This window comes from Bos mutus, chromosome 4 (genome assembly GCF_027580195.1).
Source record: "Bos mutus isolate GX-2022 chromosome 4, NWIPB_WYAK_1.1, whole genome shotgun sequence".
In the NCBI taxonomy this organism is placed as follows: Eukaryota; Metazoa; Chordata; class Mammalia; order Artiodactyla; family Bovidae; genus Bos; species Bos mutus.
This window is the reverse complement of record NC_091620.1, coordinates 6417053-6434450: the sequence shown is the minus strand read 5'-3', so window position 1 is coordinate 6434450 and position 17398 is coordinate 6417053. Positions and strand designations below refer to the sequence as shown.

The window sequence follows — 17398 nt, the reverse complement described above, 5'->3', positions numbered from 1 at the left end:
ACCTGCTCCCCCGGCTTCCTGTCTCTTTTCCATTCCTTCTGTGTTTCAGACTGTTTCTAAAACTCAAACAAATAAACAAAACTTCCAGGGTCTGAGAGTGTGAGGAAGGGCTCTGTGCCCACCCCTCCTGTGGTGAGTGGACCTGGGAGATGCCTCCCCTGGGGGACAAAGAGGGCCCCGTGGAAAGCAGTGAAGGGCCAGTGGCTGAAATCAGGAGGAAAGGTGGCTTCAGAGATCAACACGCCAGAGAGGCCACGGGGGACGAACTCGGGGCAAGTCGGTTCCAATAAACCCTCCCCCCCCCTCCCCCCAGCTGCCGCCACCAAGCTCTTCCTCCCACATCCTGGTTTCTGCAGGCGACTGCTCCACCCAAGCCCCACTGGAGTCTCACGGGAACCTCTCTGTGAGGTGGTTGCTTCTCCATCCTTTACATAATAGGAGGGGCTGGATTAAAAGTAAAATAATCGCCCCTTACAGGGCTGAAGAAGGATTTGACTCCCAAACAACAAGTGTAAAGGAAGTTTGGAATAATATCCACTCATAAATCCCAGATTACTTACATATAAATAAATGCACAGTTAATTCAGAAGAAAAGAGGTTCTAATATTGATAGATAAAGAAAACTTCAGTCATCCAATTATTTATAACAGAACAGACGAGGTAGAAGGCCCTTTCAGAAGACACGGAAGCTGAGCCTGTGATGAGCCTGTGATGAGAGGAGGTTGTCCTATAACACTAAGAAGGAAAATGAGGAAGACCGGCTTCTGATAAACAGTCGTTAATAGAGCCGAGTGACCTCAGAGATCACTCTCCCAGAGAAACTCTCACTGTCACCCAGACTCTGGGGAATTCCCAGGACGGCCCCCTAAGAGCCCGTGGAGCAGAGACCAGCGCCTCTATAAATCCTGCAAGGGAGAGAGAATGCACTCCCACACTCGTTACTGCGAAACAGCGGGGAGAGGGGGCTGCCTAAGCGGAAAGAGGGCAGCAGGGACGCCCTTGAGCCTGACTCCCACGGTCAGCGGGAAAGGAGGCGTTTTCCCTCCCTGCGCCCCCTTCCCACCCTCAAAAGTGCTGGGCAGGAGGGTGAGGTCATCACAGATTCGACGCTGAGGACCCTGCAGTCAGTTTGAGACTGCTTTGCACCTAAATTGAGGCAATCTGGGCACAGAAGTTTCCGCCTGGCCTGAGGGGCTGGTGAACAGGATTTGGGGAAAAAGCCTGCTGATCAGGTTCGACCCTTTCCCGGAAGCACCCTCCTCTAACTTTTGCTTTTCCTCTGACGCCCTCTTCAGGGTGTTTGTGAAAAGTGCCCCGAATCTAAGGCCTCTGGGTGAGCCGTGCTCAATCTCTGGGCTATTGACACAAAGCTGGGGCAGCTGCCAGACCTGGGGTGACGGGGGAGATGTGCGCTGGCCGTCTCAGCTGGCCCGGAGCTGGGTCTCGGGGGACCAGGGCCACCCCAGGGGACAGACAGGTCCTAGCGGGAGCCTGCGTCACCTGTGTGGTTTGCCTCCGTGGGGCACCACTGTGGGTGAGCTTGCCGGAGCCCCTCCTTTAGGTTACGGGAAGGAAAGAGCCACCGTGTGTGTGCAGGTCCAGTGAGAGGCCCCTTGTGAGGCCCAGGGCTCATTCCAGAAGAGGCCTGGGTTCCCGCCTTGCGGGACTGGTCAGTCACTGAGGGGCCCCCAGCCTCTGCCCAGGGCGGCCTGTGGTCCTGCGTGGGGAAGCCTGGCTGGACTTCCCTCGGGGGAAAGGGTTGAGCTCACCTTTCAGCAAGTCTCCCTCAAATCTCCGAGTGCCACCCAGCACTCTGCTTGTCCTGGAGCCACAGGGCGCTGGTCTTGTGAGTCGTCTAAGCAGTCACAAACACAGGCTTTCAGAGTCAGAAGGAAGCTCGGCTCCTCTGCACTGCGTTCAGTGTCTCAGATTTCATACGGGGACAGTCGCTGAAGGCCAGGCCCACAGGACTCAGCAGGAAAGTCTCCGATGACCAGGACCAGCCCAGAGAAGCGGGAGTAGTCCTCAGTGTGGCAAGAGCTGCCACACTTTACACACTTTATGTGTAAATGTTTGTATACTTACACATTTTATGGGTAAACATTTGTATGCTTACACATTTTATGGGTAAACATTTGTATTTTGCACATTTTATGGGTAAACGTTTTCACAAGAAGCAAGGGGACCTGTGGGGCTGGAAGTGGTTCCTGAACAGGTTTTGGGGGCTGGAATTTGGGTGTGTGCATGTCACCCAGCCCAGACTATCCTGCGCTTTCTGGGCAGGTTGACCAAGGAACTGATGGGAGCAGACAAGCCACATGGCTGTGTCTAGCAACACGGTGCTCTGAGTGGGTGTCCTGGCCTTGCTCTCCAGACACCAGCAGCCACTGGAGGCAGGAGCCAGACTCTGACCGGGGGTCCTGGAGCCCCGGTGAGCAGGGAAGAACGGCTATCTCTGGGTCTCCAGTTGGCAAGGGGTGAGGTGATGCCACTGAGTTCTCAGATGACAGGCACAGACGTGCCCCTGAGCTGCGGTGCTTGCTGTGCGCTGATGTTTCTGGAATCAAGGTGCATCTCAGAACCAACACCAGAGGAAATGAAGCAGACATGTGCTCACACTCCTAGCCCAGCCCTGTAGCCTGGTGGGCTACAGCTCCCTGCCTCTGTCATACCACACACCGTGAAACCATAACTTCAGTTTCAGTCCCTAATTATGACTTCAAATAGTTTCAAAACCTCTTCAGTCTGAAGTATTAAAATAAAAAGTTAGCAGGCATACCATTGACTATGAGCTGATGGCCAAATAGCAGGGAAACCTGGAGCCCAGGTCTTCCCAGCCCACCATTCCCCTTCCCACCCCCTCATCTGCTCTGTGTACAAAGGCTGAGGAAAAAGATGGGACGTGTGTTCTCTTGATGCTGAGAGCCTGATACTGGCTGGGCTGACGGTTTCAGGTAGGGCCGTGTCTCCCTGCACAGGGACAGGCCGTCCCTGACCTGCAGCAGGCACACTTCTGGCTTCCTCATGGGTACAGCACACTTCTGAATGTAAGTGGATTGTAGGGCGTGCCCTACCAGTACAGATGGCACAGATGCTCCTGTGAGAACTAAGGGAACATTGCCCTGCATCTGGACAGATTAGCCAGTTGTTAGTGGTTCTGTTTCTTGGCTGCAGATTGAAATCTTAGCAAAGGGCCAGCTGGCCTCCAAAGCACAGGATGGATCAGGGCAAACAGATTTGTGCAACCCACCAGAGCTTCTGAAAAACAGCTCAAAGGGCAGATAGTGCAGAGAACAGGCCATGGGTTTCTTTTGTACATGATAGGGTTGAGCATTATGGGATGGGTCATATTCTTGATTTTATTTAAGAATAATTATGCTTCATTAAGCCTTAAAGCTACCTCTAGATTATCTGATGCTCTATTTCTAATGAAAATAAGAGAAGTGCAATTTCAATATACCCTTTATGTGACTCATTTAAAAACCCAGACATTTGGAAACATCTTCAAATTTTACTTTGCATCCTCAAAGTTACCTCCTAAAATCACCCCAAAAAAACACACCAAGAAGAACTCAGTGTCCACTAGAATGGAGCCCTTGGTGCAGAATGTCCCACTAGAATGGGGTCCTTAAGGTAGAATATCCCACTAGAATGGAGCCCTTGGGTAGAATGTCCCACTAGAATGGAGCCTGTTGGGTAGAATGTCCCACTAGAATGGAGCCCTTGAAGTAGAATGTCTCCCTAGACTGGAGCCCTTCAGTAGAATGTCCATTAGAATGGAGCCTTTGGGTAGAATATCCCACTAGAACGGAGTCTTTGGCTACATCTCCCAGTAAAATGGAGTTTTGGGGTAGAATGTCCAAAAGAATGGAGCCCTTGAGTAGAATGTACCACTAGAATGGAGCCCTTGGATAGGATGTCCCATAAGAATGGAGCACTTGGAGCAGAATATCCCAATGGAGCCCTTGGAGCAGAATGTCCCACTAGAATGGAGCCCGTGGAGTAGCGTGTCCCACTAGAATGGAGCTCTTGGGGTAGAATGTCGCACTACAATGGAACCCTTGGGTAGAATGTCCCACTATAATGTAGCCCTGGGATACAATGTACCACTAGAATGGAGCCCTTGAGGTAGAATGTCCCACTAGAACGGAGTCCTTGGAGTAGACTATCCCCCTTGAATGGAAGCCCTTGGAACAGAATGTCCCACTAGAATGGAGCCCGTGGGGTAAAATGTCCCACTAGATGGAGCTCTTGGGGTAGAAAATCACACTAGGAAGAGCCCTTGGGGTAGAATTCCCCACTAGAATGGAGCTCTTGGTGTAAAATGTCTCACTAGAATGGAGCCCTTGTGGTAGAACATCCCACAACAACAGATCCCTTGTGTAGAATGTCCCATTAGAATGGAGCTTTTGGGTAGAATATCCCACTAGAAGGAGCCCTTGGGTAGAATGTCACACTAGAATGAGATTTTGGGGTAGAATGTCCCATTAGAATGGAGCTTTTGGGTAGAATATCCCACTAGAAGGAGCCCTTGGGTAGAATGTCACACTAGAATGAGATTTTGGGAAGAATGTCCCACTAGAATGGAGCCCTTGGGGTAGAATGTCCCACTAGAATGGAGCTCTTGAAGTAGAATGTCCCATTAGAATGGAGTCCTTGGACCAGAATGTCCCACCAAGATGGAGCCCTGGGAGCAGAATATCCCACTAGAATGGAGCCCATGGAGCAGAATGTCCCACTAGAACGGAGCCCTTGTAGTAGAGTGTCCCACTAGAATGGAGCCCTTGGGTAGAATGTCCCACTAGAATGGAGCCCTTGGGTAGAATGTCACACTAGAATGAGATTTTGGGGTAGAATGTCCCACTAGAATGGAGTCCTTCGAGAGAATGTCTCACTAGAAATGGAGCCCTTGGAATAGAATGTCCACTAGAATGGTGATCTTGGAACAGAACATTCAGCTAGAATGGAGCCCTTGGTTAGAATGTACCACTAGAAGGAAGCCCTTTGGGTTAGACTGTCACACTAGAATGGAGCCCTTAGGTTAGAATATCCCACTAGAATGGAGCCCTTTGGGTAGAATGTCCCACTAGAATGGAAACTTTGCATTAGAATGCCCCACTAAAATGAAGCTCTTGGAGTAGAATGTCCCACTAGAATGAAGCCCTTGGGGTAGAATATCCCCCTAGAATGGTGCCCTTGGGGTTGATTGTCCCACTAGAATGGAGCCCTTGGATTAGAATGTCCCACTAGAAGGAAGCCTTGGGGTAGAATATCCCACTAGAATTGGAGCCCTTGGATCAGAATGTCCCACTAGAATGGAGCCCTTTGGTAGAATGTCCCACTAGAATGGAGCCCTTGGGTAGAATGTCCCACTAGAATGGAGGCCTTTGTGCAGCAACACAGAGCTAGTAACCTAGTTGTTAGTTCTTGCAGAGCAGGGTGCGGGCCTAAAACGTGGCAGGAAGGCAGGCACTGTCTCTGGGTCTTGCAGGAAAGGTTGGCCAGGCTCGGCGCTACTGAGGAGGCTGACCCTCTCCATGGATAGACCAAACATGTCTTCAGGACAAGGAAGCATAGCAAGGGGCAGAATTTTCATCCTGACTGCGTATAAATATCTCATAAAAAAGACAATGGTACAGTCACATGCAAAAGAATGATACTGGGACCCTATCTACTTCACACTATGTACAAAAATTAGCCCAGAATGGATCAAAGAACCAAAGTTAGGAGCTGAAACTAGAATATGCTTAAAGAAGCATACAGTAAGTCTTTGCAATTTCTCGTTAGGCAAAGCCTCTTAGACATAACACCAAAAGCAGGAGCAACAGAAGGAAAAAAATTGGGTGTCATCATCAGGATTAGAAAATTGCGTTACAAAGTAAACCGTCAAGAAAGGGAAAAGACAACCAACAAAGTTAGAGGGAATATCTGTGAATCATGTATTTGATAAGAGACATATCTAAAAATATGAAAAACACTAGTCAACAATTTCAAAGATAAATTGCCCAATTTAAAAATGGTGAAACAATCTGCATAAACGTTTCTGTAAAGGGCTGATATGTATGAACGGCTGAAAAGCACAGGAGAAAATGCTCAGCATCACTGGTCTTTCAGTTCAGTTCAGTCACGCAGTCATGTCCGACTCTGTGACCCCACGAACTGCAGCACGCCAGGCCTCCCTGTCCATCACCAACTCCCACACTGAGACACCAATGCACACACGGGTTATAATCAGAACATCAGATGGTGAGTGTTGGCAAGGATTCCACTCCAAGATGTGTACCCAAGTAAAATGAAAACACACAAAAACTAGTACACAAATACTCCCAGTAGCCAACAGCCCCAAACTGGAAACAATTCGAATGTCCAGATGATGAATAAAGAAAATGTGGTAGATCCATATAATTGAATAAAAAGAAATGGAGTACTGATACACGGAAGAATCTTGTGAACATCATCATGTAAGTGAAAGAATCCAGTCATAAAAGGCCACATATTATATGTGATTCCACTTGTATGAAATATCCAGAATGGACAAACCTACAGAGACATGAAGTAGTTCAGTGTCCATCCTGGGCTGGTGGGACTAGGGACCATGGGGAGAGACTGCTATTGGACAACTGGGCACGAGATTTCTTTCTGCAGATACAGAAATGTTCTAAAGCTGGGTTTACTCGCACACTGGGTTTACAGCACACTCACCATGTGCTGTGTTGGGTCTGTGGCACAGGGGATCTTCACTGTGGTGCACGGACTCTCTACTTGTGGAGGGTGGCCTCAGTAGCTCTGGGGCATGTGGGGTCTCAGTTCTCGGGTGGGGGATGGTACCCTCCTCCCCTGCACTGGAAGGTGGAGTTTAACACTGGACCACCAGGCAAGTCCCAACCCTGTGGTTTTGATACCAAAGCCATTGAACTGCACACTGTAAATGGGTGAATTGTATGTGAACTGCATCTCAGTAAAGTTGCTTAAAAAGTGAGGGAAAAAAAGACACAGGAAAGAAATCCAGTAATATTGAAGGTATTTGCCTCTGGATGGTCCAGATACAATTACCTTTTTCTTACTTCAGTTTATTTGTAAATCTTTATTATTTTTTTAACTACAGAACAGTGTGAGATTATTTATTTGCTGAAAAACTGGATATACATCTCCAGCTCTTGGTGAGTCCTTGATGTGTGATAGTTTATATCTTCATCCAAGTAAAACTGTGAGCAAGAACCAGTAATACTCTACTGTGTTGAGTCCAAGCTCACTCTGTTCACTGCACGACAGGCCCATGAATCCAACAGACGAGGTGTTGAGGCAGGGAGGAGACTTTAGTCGGGAAGCTGGGAGACCAACAGGATAGCAGGCTAGAGCCTCAAAATAACCATCTTATCGGGGTCTGGATGCCAGGTTCTTTTATAGATGAGAGAGAAAAGAGCAATGAGAAACTAAAGGCAAAAGGCAGAACAGAGAGGGAGATGCAGTGGGGAAGTAAAGTAAAGGGTCTCTCAGTTCAGTTCGGTTGCTCAGTCGTGTCCGACTCCTTGTGACCATGGACTGCAGCACGCCAGGCCTCCCCGTCCATCACCAGCTCCTGGAGTTCACTCAAACTCATGTCCATTGAGTCGATGATGCCATCCAACCATCTCATCCTCTGTTGTCCCCTTCTCTTCCTGCCTTCAATCTTTCCCGGCATCAGGGTTTTTTCAAATGAGTCAGTTCTTCGCATCAGGTGGCCAAAGGGTCTTTAGTCTTGCAAAACGTCTCCAAGGGAATGTCCAGCCTTTGGAAGGGGTCTGTTAACCTCTTCTATTCACAGGTGGGCAGGGATGAACTCTCTCTCCTTGAGCTGAACAAGGCACTTTAGTTTACAGTCGAACAGGGGGGCAGGGTCCTGCAGGCAAGCCATTGAGTATGACTGTAATAACAAAAACAAGCCAAAGAAACAGTTTCCAACATGGAGTCAGAATTGGCTTCCTCCTTGCAACAACTATGATACCACCATATTTAAGAGAATTCTTCTCTTCTAACCACTGTAAACAAATTAAAGAATCCTGACAGATTTAGAGCTTCAGCTCGGCCCTGCTCACACAGCCCTGAGGACCTGGCTCTGCTGGGAGGCGGCTGCTGACCCAGCGGGTGGAGCCACTCCAGGGCTTAGGGAGGTGCAAGGGGCGGTTCCACAAACATTTGCAAATGTTGGGTGTAGGGTGAGGGGCAGACACGGGGCTCGGAGCAGCTCTCCGCTCTGCTCTGCTCTGTCATTCCAGACCTGTCACTTCCTGGGTATTGACACCACACCACACAACACGCTGTTTCCCCAGACCGATCACACGGAAGGAGCAAAACCCTCAGCAGGCGCAGGCGACTGTCTAGAGGACAGAACCCAAACCCGCAGGCCAGGCCCTGGACCAGTCTTGTTTACTGTTTCCCATCTTGATTGCTTTTCCTCAAATCTCTTAAATGTAAAAAAGCAACACAAGATTACAAATAGCTAGATATTGAAGCCAAATTATGTTCAGGTACGTTAGTCCATTCAGGAAAAAAAGATGAATGGAGGGCTGAACACTTTCAAAGTGAAGTTTTCGCACTGAAGCAGTGATGCTGATAAAGTTCTTTCTGCATCAGATTCCTTCAGCGGCTCCTCCAGGAAACCCTCACGGAGCTGGGCTCAGTCAGACACTGGGGCTCTGACCACCAATGAGACAAGCATGCTCCCACTCCCTGGAGCTCATCCACAAGTGGGCAGAGACCCTGAGGCTGACACTTATGGAGCAGCCAGAGGGCAACGGAGGCTGACGCTCCAATACTGTGGCCACCTGATGCGAAGAGCCAACTCACTGGAAAAGACCCTGATGCCGGGAAAGACTGAAGGTGGGAGAAGAAGGGGACAACAGAGGATCAAATGGTTGGATAGCATTACCGACTCGATGGACCTGAGTTTGAGCACGCTCCAGGAGCTGGTGAAGGACAGGGAAGCCTGGCATGCTGCAGTCCATGGGGTTGCAGAGAGTTAGAGACGACTGAGTGACTGAACAGCAGCAGGAGACTTCCAGAGGCAGGACCAGGGGAGGCCTTGGAGAGAAAGTGGCTCTGAGCTAGCCACAGCAAGGGCCACACCAGCAGATGCAGCAGGGCACAGGGCTCTAAGAGGACCATGGGCAGCTGAGGGATTTACGAGGAACTCAGAGAACATCGGCCAGGGGGCCCTGGGAGCCTGTGTTCTCCGCCAGCTCCCAGTTCTGGGTTTAACCCTCCTGTCACTGGCACACAGCAGCAGCTGCTTGTGGCCCAGAGAGAACAAACCCCTCCCCACGCTGACCACTCACCTGTCGCCATGTCAGTGATACCGGGTGTGAGCAGAGACCATCAGCCCAGGGTTCTCCCGCCCCTAAACTGCTATGATAACTATATAGATAAGAGAACTTATACACTCATGTCATATTTACTCAAAGCTAATACACTAAAGCGTAAAGCAAACGTGCCGAAGCAGACATTCCAACGTCTCCCGTAGAAGAAGCCCAAGAAAGTCCAGGAGCACACAGTGGGAGGTCATTCCACTGGAATCAGGTCTTTAATTTAAACCAGTGAATATATCATTTTATGTAAGACTAAGAAAACTGTTCATTAAAATAAATTTTCATTTGGAGTGTTTAAAAATCTAATAATAAATTTTACAAAGCTGTTTTGAAAACAAGTAGAAATATCCTTGGAAAACAGTGTCTATATGGCTCTCTGTTGCCTTTGGAGTTTAGTATACACTAAAAGGTTTGCTGTTTCCATTCAAAAATAGTGATTTATTTATGGCATATTAAAGCAATAATTTTGAAAATTAATTCTGTACAGACACACGCTTTCTATCTATACAAATGTACATGCATCTGATGTAAGCTTGGAGCCACCGCACAACTTCATCTCGGGGTCTCGCCACCTACAGGGCTTCCCGAAGCAGCAGCCGCAGCCTTTGCAGCTCGTCACTGGCCGGGGTTGCCCACTCCCGCCGCAGGTACTGGACGTCTATGCTGCCAGAGGCTCTGGCCAGCACCAGAGCCAGGAAGCTGCCACGGGTTTTCTCTGCTTCCCCCACAATGGTCATGGCCACCAACCTGAAATGAAGAAACACATGCTGTGTGATGCTGAGTCACCTGATTACCCACCTCCCCCGGGGGGAGCAGGAGGAACAGAAATGCTGAAAACACAGCGGGCAGCTCCCTGACATCAGTCGGGGATGGTTTTCTGGATCTGACTCCAAAAGCAAACAGGTGGGATGACTAAGAGGGTAGAAGAAGCCAAAAACAAACAGGAAGGGCCACCTAGAGATGGAGAAGACATCTGCCAATCCTATGTCTGTTAAACGGTTAGTATCTAAAATATATAAAGACTCATACAACTAAATAGCAAAAAAAAACAAACCCACAAGTAAGCCAGTTACAAAGTGGGGAGAAGGCCTCAACAGATGTGCTTCTAAAACGACACTCAGATGGCGGGCATGTGGGAGACGCTGGGCACCAGTGATCAACAGGGACGTGCAGATAAAAGCCACACGCACATATCAACATCCGAGTGGCCACCATCAGAAAGATGCGAAACAACAGATGTCGGTGAGGACAGAGAGATATCAACATCCGAGTGGCCACCATCAGAAAGATGCGAAACAACAGATGTCGGTGAGGACAGAGAGATATCAACATCAGAGTGGCCACCATCAGAAAGATGCGAAACAACAAATGTCGGTGAGGACAGAGAGATATCAACATCAGAGTGGCCACCATCAGAAAGATGCGAAACAACAAATGTCGGTGAGGACAGAGAGATATCAACATCAGAGTGGCCACCATCAGAAAGATGCGAAACAACAAATGTCGGTGAGGACAGAGAGACATCAACATCAGAGTGGCCACCATCAGAAAGATGCGAAACAACAAATGTTGGTGAGGACAGAGAGGGACGCCCTTGGTCACTGTAGATGGGAACGTAAACTGGGGAAGACACAGTGAAAAACAGCACGGACGCTTCTCAAGATTTAAAAATAGAACTAACGTGGATCCAGCAATTCCACTCCCGGGTATTTATCCAAAGAAAATGAAGTCAGTATCTCAAAGAGGTGCACGTCCCCATCCCACGTGGGGATGGGGTTCCACGTCCCCACGTCCACTGCTGCACTGCTCACACCAGCCGGGCGTGGGAACAACCCGAGTGTCGGGGCAACCCCAGGGGCACAGGAGGGTTCATACTGGGAAAAGTCTCCCTCACGTGGGCCACAGCATCCTCAGCACCAACTCTAGGCCCCAAACCAACAGGGCGCAGCTGTGAGTCAGCGTGCAGCCACGGGAGGGGCCCGGCTCGCACGGCTTCCGTCAGCCACCATGACAGCATGGACGGACCGAGGCACCACTCGAAGTGACACCAGGCAGAGGACAGGCACTGTGTGGCCTCACTCACACGTGAGCCCCCGTCGAAAACAAGCTCAGCGCACAGAGAACTGACTGGCGGCCAAACGAAGGGGTGGGGTCGGGCCAAACAGGTGAAGGCATACGAGTTCTAGTCATTAAACAGCAAGTCACGGGAAGCAGTGCACATGAAAAATGTACTTAATAACACTATTGCAAATCTGAACGTTGCTAAGAGAATAAACATTAAAGTTCTCATCACAAGAAAAAAATTCTGGGACTATGTGAGGTGACAGATGTAATCCTTTGATAATATATGCAAATATCAAATCATCATATTGTACACTTGAAACTAGCATATTTTATATCAATTATACCTCAATATAAATGAAAAACAATAGATAATAATTCTTTAATCCTGAGACTATTTTGGGCTATTATGAAATGAACCCATTTTAAAGTGGCTTTTTCAGAACTTAAATATAAAAGTGATATTTAAATTTAAATATATAAGTAAATATAAAGTTGGAGAAGGAAACAGCAGCCTACTCCAGGATTCTTGCCTGGAGAATCCCATAGACAGAGAAGCCTGGCGGGCTACAGTCCATGGGGTCGCAGAGTCGGACACGACTGAGAGATTAAGATTAGCACAACCACCAGAGTAAAGTACGCTGGCCCTTTACGTAAATCAGGATGGAAGACCAGCAGGGACGCGTCTGAAGAAGTCACTGTGGCATCTCACCTGTCTGGACAGATGGGCTGCCTGGCCACAGGCCCCAGATCGCTCTCCAGGAGGTCCCACACGTACACGCAGGATGTATCATCCTGCACCAGAAACATGGCCGGCCTCGTCAGGGACCACTGCAGGCCAGTGACGGCGCGGCCGCCGGTGCTGTAGTCCCACTGCAGGAGCGGGCACTCTGCCGTCAGCCGGTGCAGCCTGATGCTGCCGTCAGAACAGCCGGCCTGGGGGAGGCAGGGAAAGCGCATCACAGTTCTCTCTCGTTCACTCAAACCGAGCAGCCAAGGAAAATTCTCAGAACATTAGCTTTCACACTTACACAGCAAAAACATCTGGTTTATTCTTTTGTTTCCCCAAACATAAAATTGTAACATTCCATCTTGTTCTCACAAATTACAAAGGTGGGCATTTGGAGATCCTGACACACTCTGTACCTCCTCCCCTCCAAAGAGGGCTAATAATCAGTGAATTCAGTGAATATATAAATAGGTGTTTATTTTTTAACAAAGCTGAATATCATTGATTCAAACATAGGACATTAAGACTGGAAAGACTGACTTAAAAATAAAAACCCACATACATTTGTACCAATAATATGGTTTTATATTCCTTTTCAATTGAATTTCCCATAAAACAAAACTTAGCTGGTCTAGTAAAAGAATAAATTTTAGCCTACTAAAATTAACTCCTTTTTACTCAATATATTTAATTTTTCACATATTTAATTTTTCCAAAAAAGCAGAGGCAACAGACAGCAATCACAAAAGGTTCTGTGAGTCCCGAAATGGAGGAAGTAGACTTAGTACAGATAACAGGAACCAGGTTTGCACTGTGGGAGGGCGGGGGCCCCGAGGCCAGCCTGCACCTGGGGCGCAGGGTAAGAGGACACCGTGACAATGTCCTTACAACGACACTCTGACTGCCCAGCCTGCTATCCAGGTGTCCTTCTCCCAGCAGGAGCCAAGACTCCTTGGAGGAACGGCTGACCCCAAGGGTTCCTGTACCAGAAAGCAAGAGGCACTCACAGATCCAGTGCCCTTGCCCCAGGGGCACCATGTGAGAGCAGAGTAAACAGAGGCAGTGACTCTGAACCCACTGAGGACACTGAAAAGCCCTGTGTCCACGTCAAGAAAGAAAAATACACAAAGAGGAAAGGAAGTTTTCCAACCAGGGAGGCTCACATGGAGTAAACAACAGGGTGACACAACCTCCCTGGGACAGAACCGCCCTGGGGACAGAACCTCCCTGGGACAGAACCGCCCTGGGACAGAACCGCCCTGGGGACAGAACCGCCCTGGGACAGAACCACTCTGGGGACAGAACCGCCCTGGGGACAGAACCGCCCTGGGGACAGAACCTCCCTGGGAAAGAACCACTCTGGGGACAGAACCGCCCTGGGGACAGAACCTCCCTGGGACAGAACCGCCCTGGGGACAGAACCTCCCTGGGACAGAACCGCCCTGGGGACAGAACCGCCCTGGGGACAGAACCTCCTTGGGACAGAACTGCCCTGGGACAGAACCTCCCTGGGGACGGAACCTCCCTGGGACAGAACCTCCCTGGGACAGAACCGCCCTGGGGACAGAACCGCCCTGGGACAGAACCACTCTGGGGACAGAACCGCCCTGGGGACAGAACCTCCCTGGGACAGAACCGCCCTGGGGACAGAACCTCCCTGGGACAGAACCGCCCTGGGGACAGAACCGCCCTGGGACAGAACCGCCCTGGGACAGAACCGCCCTGGGGACAGAACCGCCCTGGGGACAGAACCTCCTTGGGACAGAACTTCCCTGGGACAGAATCGCCCTGGGGACAGATCCGCCCTGGGGACAGAACCTCCTTGGGACAGAACTTCCCTGGGACAGAACCACCCTGGGAACAGAACATCCCTGGGGACAGAACCTCCCTGGGGACCGAACCGCCCTGGGGACAGAACTGCCCTGGGAACAGATCCACCCTGGGGACAGAACCTCCCTGGAGACAGATCCGCCCTGGGACAGATCCACCCTGGGACAGATCCGCCCTGGGGACAGATCTGCCCTGGGGACAGAACCGCCCTGGAGACAGATCCGCCCTGGGACAGATCCGCCCTGGGGACAGATCCACCCTGGGGACAGAAACTCCTGGGACAGATCTGCCCTGGGACAGAACCACCCTGGGGACAGAACATCCCTGGGGACAGATCCTCCTGGGACAGATCCACCCTGGGACAGATCCGCCCTGGGGACAGAACTGCCCTGGGGACAGAACCTCCCTGGAGACAGATCCGCCCTGGGACAGATCCGCCCTGGGGACAGATCCACCCTGGGGACAGAACCTCCCTGGGGACAGAACAGCCCTGGGGAGAGAACCTCCCTGGGGACAGATCCGCCCTGGGGACAGAACCTCCCTGGGCACACAACTGCCTGGGGACAGAACCTCCCTGGAGACAGATCCGCCCTGGGACAGAACCTCCCTGGAGACAGATCCGCCCTGGGACAGATCCGCCCTGGGGACAGATCCACCCTGGGGACAGAACCTCCCTGGGGACAGAACAGCCCTGGGGAGAGAACCTCCCTGGGGACAGATCTGCCCTGGGGACAGAACCGCCCTGGGGACAGAACCTCCCTGGGGACAGAACTGCCCTGGGACAGATCTGCCCTGGGGACAGAAACTCCCTGGGACAGATCTGCCCTGGGACAGAACCACCCTGGGGACAGAACCTCCCTGGGGACAGATCTGCCCTGGGAGCAGCAGGAGCTCAGTCCACACATCTCCCCGCCTGGCCCTGGCTGATCAGACTGGGAAAGAGGAGCCCATAGTCAGGACAAGGCCTGCCTCTAACCACGAGGAGACACCCCCAGCCTCAGGGTGTCAGGTACCCAGGCCCTCTATGAGGTGCTGAGCCTGTTCCCAGGTGAAGGCAGTGAGGATGAGACACAGTAGGTGGACAGAACTCCTGACTGGGGCCACAATCCCACTCACAAAGGACACTGGTGGGGCAGTCACGGGGCAGGCCTGACAGACTGACCTGTGACCACAGGAGATGAACACGCAGACCCTGGGGTGGAGCACCCTGGCCACACACAGGCCACTGCATGTGGAGTGCTCTGCGCCAGCCTTGTAACTTCTCTACAAACTTACATTAGGTCAGAATAAAAAGTGTAAAGAAGATCCACACAACAGTGCAGTGGAACAAACTGTACTGACCACGCAGATGAGTACTGACCATGCAGACGGGACTTCAGGAAGCCAGGAGGCAACGCATACAGACCCAAGTGCTGGAAACTTCAGCAGGTGCTGCCAAGGCGTCAGTGCCTACAAACAGGTGTCCTTACCAGGAACACAGGCTCCTCAAATGGTGAGAAGTCAATCACGGTCACTTTCACAGGCCTCGGGCCCTGCTGCTGGGGCCGGAACAGCCTGGGAGACACTCTGACGTCCCGTCTGCTGCCGTGGCTGACGAGGCCCTGGATGCGGGGTGAGGGGGGGTGGGAACCAGGCGGGGTGAGGCTTGTATTCTCGGAACTATTTAAACAACATTCTGATTAGAGCAAACAGGAAGCTAAGCTCCAATGAAGATACTTATTAAGCCACTGTAGTTACAGGAAAAGGTCTAGACGGTTACTCACCACGTCTGTGCCAACAACAAAGTGATTAGGGTCTGAAGGCAGAAATTTAACGTTCAGTGTCTGCACGGACCCCAGGATTCATAATCTTTATGAGAAAGGCTGGAAAAAAACAGCAAAGATTAATAGATGGGCAGTCTTGAAACCGTCAGGGCAGAGGTGCCACCAGCACCACCTGCCATCTGCCACTCGACGCATCTCCAGTTCAGTTTTCTAGGCTCCAGACGGTCCCTTCACCCGTCCCGTCGCTTGCTCGCTCACCTACACTCCGTGTGTGCCATCCATGGGGACAAGGGGACAGGCCACCAGGACCCCTCAGCAGAGGCCCTGCAGCCCAGGGTTGCCCCCACCCCAGGGATGCTCACGTTCAGGGACTGATGGAGGGGGCTGAGGCTGGCACTGTGGCTCTGAGCTCCAGGGCTGGGCAGCTCCCTGTCCCCCTCCTACCAGATGCCAACCCTGTGGGCCACAGTGGCCAAGGGTCGCTGGTCTGCACTTAGGGGCCCCTAAGGGAAGAGGCAGCATGAAGCAGCTGACAGAGCACACTCCATGCGGCCCGTGTGTGGACGAGGTCTGAGTGGCTGTTTGCTGCATCCGGACAGGGGGTGTGTGTCCTGCAGGGGAGACCCAACATCAGCTCCAGGTGACACTTTCTTTAAAGCAGGTGAAGATCAATGCAATTCAAGGCTCAAAGTGACAAGGCCGTAACGGAGACGAGAACAGTCTCACAGAAATTCCATGAGGGCCTGGGATTGGAGTCTGCAGTTTATCAGGTGGGTTTTTGCAAATGTTAACAGATTCCTTGTTATACTGAAAGCAATGGCAGGTAATGTCTAACCACAAAGCATGTATGGAATCATTAACACAACCCAGGGGTGCTCCAACTGACAAACAGCAGGGAGGATAACATCAGGACTCTCCTGGTCAATTGCAGGCTGGGAGCCAGCCCAGCTGCAGTGACTGATGGGAAGAGACAGCTTTGGGAAGTAAGTTAACATGAGATACATAAATACACACAATATTCATATAGCCAGAAGGTTTTTACATCACAGGAAGTTATTTGAGTAAAAACAGAAAACTAATTTCTGAATAAAACTTTCATGTCAGTGTTTCTAGTTTCTGAACCTCATCTATTTAATTTCAGGGTTGTATTAAAACTGGATGAAAAACAGTCAAATAGTACCAATTCATAAGACAGAAAATATTTTAATTCAAGAAAAAATGTTAGCTGTAACACCTGGCAATTGCATTTGTTACACTGACTCATTAATAGCAAACTAGTTAGCAAATAAACTACTTAGCAAAAATACAATGTGGGAAGCCAGGATTCTCTAGTGCCAGTCTGGCCATGATTTATTACCTAAGGCTGTTTCCTCCTGTGGGAAACAGGGCTTTGTGGGTACAGACCCACCTGTCACTCAGCTGGATCGCAGCACTGTGTACCAGTTTTATCCGTCCTCCAGGAATTAAACCTACAAAGTAATCAGGGATAAAGGCACCTCTTAGTACAAGTTACACCAAAACCCAAGCATTCTGGAATTCCTTTTCACCGTTTAAGGCCTGTGCAGGGAGGAACATCAAAGGCAGGGCGGTGAGCACTGCAGGGGAGGGCCCTGCAGATGCCTCAGATGAATTGGGAGCTGGCAGCTGAGGGCCTGGCGGGAAGAGGGCTG

At 50.5% G+C, this 17398-nt stretch overlaps 1 protein-coding gene across 1 annotated transcript in view; it reads right to left on the bottom strand.

Moving 5' to 3' along the window:
• Window positions 1–6102: 6102 nt before the first annotated feature.
• The window catches only part of DYNC2I1 (dynein 2 intermediate chain 1), a 48994-nt gene continuing 37698 nt past the window's right edge, over window positions 6103–17398 (bottom strand). Inside the window, 7 exon segments of the mRNA XM_070369010.1 lie at window positions 6103–7903; window positions 9921–10091; window positions 12118–12341; window positions 15435–15566; window positions 15729–15796; window positions 15799–15827; window positions 17137–17197. Coding sequence (XP_070225111.1) covers window positions 7849–7903; window positions 9921–10091; window positions 12118–12341; window positions 15435–15566; window positions 15729–15796; window positions 15799–15827; window positions 17137–17197 — 740 coding nt within the window. The 3' untranslated portion in view covers window positions 6103–7848.